A 3,047-nucleotide genomic window follows, 5' to 3' on the forward strand; every position below is an offset into this window, starting at 1 on the left:
TTCGTTTTTTTGAAAACTACAAGTTTAATACTCATACCGTTCTTTTTCGTCCATTTGCCATTTCCTGTTTTTTTTACCCTTTTTTTTATCATATCGTTCATCGTTTTTATCTGTTTAAAACTCATACAGTACGTTTCTATTTTTTTACCGTTCCCGTTTTAACTAACAATGGTAAAGACTAGAGAGTATAACTGATTAGCTGAAATCAGCTTATAGTAGAATCGTATAATCATATAATCATATATATCGTATAATCGAGGAATACCTCATACATCGAACGGTGTAGAAAGATAAATCTCGAACCTACAATAAGAATCTAATAAATTAACTGATATGGAAAAAAAAATTTAAAAATAAAAATGAAGCCCACTCCCCTGAAACCCAAAACACTATAAAAGGAACCCAAAAGGTTGGAATGAAGAGATATCATCAGAGACAGATCATTTTGACGGGATTTTCCTTTAGGCCCTTCTTCTTTCTTCCTCTTCCGATCTACTTTGAAACCATTTGATTCTTCCTATAAAACCTAAAAATCTTGAGCTGTGACCATTGATTTCATGGGAAAGTTCGGATTTTTCCGGTAGAATTTACTGATTTGAGGCCTAATTCGCCGAATTTCCGGCGAGATTTAACTAAACAACGAGATCGGTGCTTCCGTTGTTGTTGTGTTTATACGCATGAGCTGTTTCGTTAATCTGGGGATTTCCTCGAATTCAAATCACTTCATCACTTGTCTTCTGATTTTTGTTCTTCATTATTCACCTCAATTACGTCCTGCTTTGTTTAAATTTGAGAAACCGTTGAAGTCTAGATTAAATAATCTTAATCGTCAACAATCGTCTCAGTATGGAGTCACGAGATCAGAATAATCGTCAATTGAAGAGAGGTTTGTGGAATTAATTTTCTCGTTTTCCACCTAATATCTGTTATCTGTTTAGCTTTTATCAATCTGAAGCTTGAGCTTTGGAACGATTATTAGGTTCTCCTTTGCGCTTCCCTTTCGTGGAAGAAATTAGAGTCTCGAATTTAATCCATGTTCATTTCCTTGGGAGTTACGGACTGGTTCATGTTTCGATATAATTGGTTTTATCGTGGATTTCTTATACATGCGTCGTGATTATTATGTTACTTTTTTTGTTTGAAAGTAGATGATGTAATTGAAACTTTGAGAAGGCGACAATGGTGTCTGAGTCAGTTGAAAACAATGTTTTGTTTGATAACACACGCCAAGAAGAAAGTGATAACAGATAAGTTAAAAGAAAGGCAGACTGTTTTGTCATGTTGTGCAGGATTGCTGAAAATATTTCAGTGCTCAAACACATGTCAAATCTTCTACAGAGAGGCTCATGTGTCTGTCATTAACATATTCGATATCTTAAATAATTTTCAGAAAATATTTATTTCTAGATTTTAAGAAACAACATTACCCAGTAATAGATCATTGATGAAGCCTACAGTTAGTTTTGAGATTTTTTTAAATCTCAGAGGAAACTTACATGAATTCCCTTGAAGTTCTAATTTTTCAGCGTTGTAGTAGTAAAATTTTCAGTGCTCTAGATTTGACATGGATTTCTTTTCTAACACAATACACCTGATAAGAAATGAAAGCTTTCAGGGATTTCCTTGAAAAAATTTTATGATCAAGATCATGGGTACCTCTGGAGGGCTGCTCTTATAATCGGTTGTAAACTTTTGGCAAAGTTTACCATGTTAACCCATGACCATGAGGGTCTCTTCCATAAACATATTGCGACTAAAGCTGATTTCGTTTTCTGCTTCCTTTTTTTTTTTCCAGATTGTCTACATGTTAATTATCTAGTTATGAAGTCTTACTTTATAACTTTGTTGGCAGACCAAACTTCATGAATCTGTTTTTATGAATTATTGCACATAGGGGTATTAGCCATGGTTTGAATGCTTCATTTATAAAGAATGAACACAAGGTCGCCCTCCTTACGAAAAATCTATTGCAAGTTTAAATGAAGAGCCATTTAATAGTTATGGGTTCATATTTTGTCAAGTACCTCTTAATCTAATTTGTAATACTTTGTGGCTTCTTTTGAGTTCGTTTATGTCTATTAGTACTCGCTCTTTTTTATCCCAACCCCCCCCCCCCCCCCCCCCCTGGCTCCCTTTTTTTTCAGGGCCAAAAAGAGAGATTTAACTGCTTCCACTTGTTATGGTGTTTTTAATCGCATACCCCTATAACATTGGCTGCAAGTTAATGGCTTACACTTGAGTTCCTCCAGTCCTCATGATCTTTTTTTCTTTTAGTATGAGACTGACTGCATGATTGCAGATAGGAAGATGAGCTGTAGTATGAATGCTTCTTTGATAAAACATGACCAAAAGGCATCTGTCTGAGGAACATACTTTTGCAAGTTTAGGTGTAGAAACATTTAACAGTTTCAGGTTTGTTTTTAATCAAATGACTCTGAATATCATTCTTTTAATCACTATGTAGATTTTCTTTTGAGTTAATATTACCATGCACATATAGACCTGTTATAAATGTTGAATAGTCGTCCACCTAACCTCAAGAATCTGAGTTCAACCTCTTATCTTCTTGTAGCTTCTTGCTACTCGAATGCTGGGACATCCCGCTCGCCCTCCGTCATTGTTATAGGAGGTGGATTTGCTGGTATTGCAGCTGCTCATGCTCTTCATGATGCCTCTTTTCAGGTAGTACAAACAACCTGCATCTTTCTCTGCTTGATCTCACTTGACTATATTATTGTTGAAGTGTGAACACATGTATTTTTTAGTTGTTGCGCCCAGTTGGCCAAGCTTGTAAACATGATCCCACTTTTCTTACAGGTTGTCCTTCTGGAATCAAGGGATCGAATTGGTGGTCGGGTGTATACTGATTACTCTTTTGGTTTTCCTGTGGATATGGGTGCATCATGGTATTGTTCATTTCTTAGTTTTTTGTCTGATTCTATTATGGAAGTGAATATTCTCGCATTTATTGCTACTTGCCTATTTGTTCTAGTTCCTACTGCCTTTTTAATTATCATCTACGTAAAAACAGTTGACTAAATAATTAG

General features: G+C 35.3%; 1 protein-coding gene across 4 annotated transcripts in view; it reads left to right on the top strand.

Annotated features, from left to right (window-relative positions):
* The first annotated feature begins 414 nt into the window (after positions 1 to 414).
* LOC122064936 (polyamine oxidase 2-like) overlaps positions 415 to 3,047 on the top strand; it is a 15,035-nt gene continuing 12,402 nt past the window's right edge. For 3 of the 4 annotated variants that reach the window (XR_006135860.1, XR_006135861.1, XM_042628722.1), the window contains exons 1-3: positions 415 to 886; positions 2,573 to 2,682; positions 2,818 to 2,906. Coding sequence is in view for 2 of the 4 variants with exons in the window: in XM_042628722.1 (XP_042484656.1) it covers positions 847 to 886; positions 2,573 to 2,682; positions 2,818 to 2,906 (239 nt within the window). In the remaining 2 variants the exon portion in view is untranslated. Of the gene's footprint in view, positions 887 to 2,154; positions 2,413 to 2,572; positions 2,683 to 2,817; positions 2,907 to 3,047 lie in introns of those variants that run through there. The other variant, XM_042628723.1, reaches the window with a different exon arrangement.

Source organism: Macadamia integrifolia, unplaced genomic scaffold, assembly GCF_013358625.1.
Source record: "Macadamia integrifolia cultivar HAES 741 unplaced genomic scaffold, SCU_Mint_v3 scaffold1828, whole genome shotgun sequence".
In the NCBI taxonomy this organism is placed as follows: domain Eukaryota; kingdom Viridiplantae; phylum Streptophyta; class Magnoliopsida; order Proteales; family Proteaceae; genus Macadamia; species Macadamia integrifolia.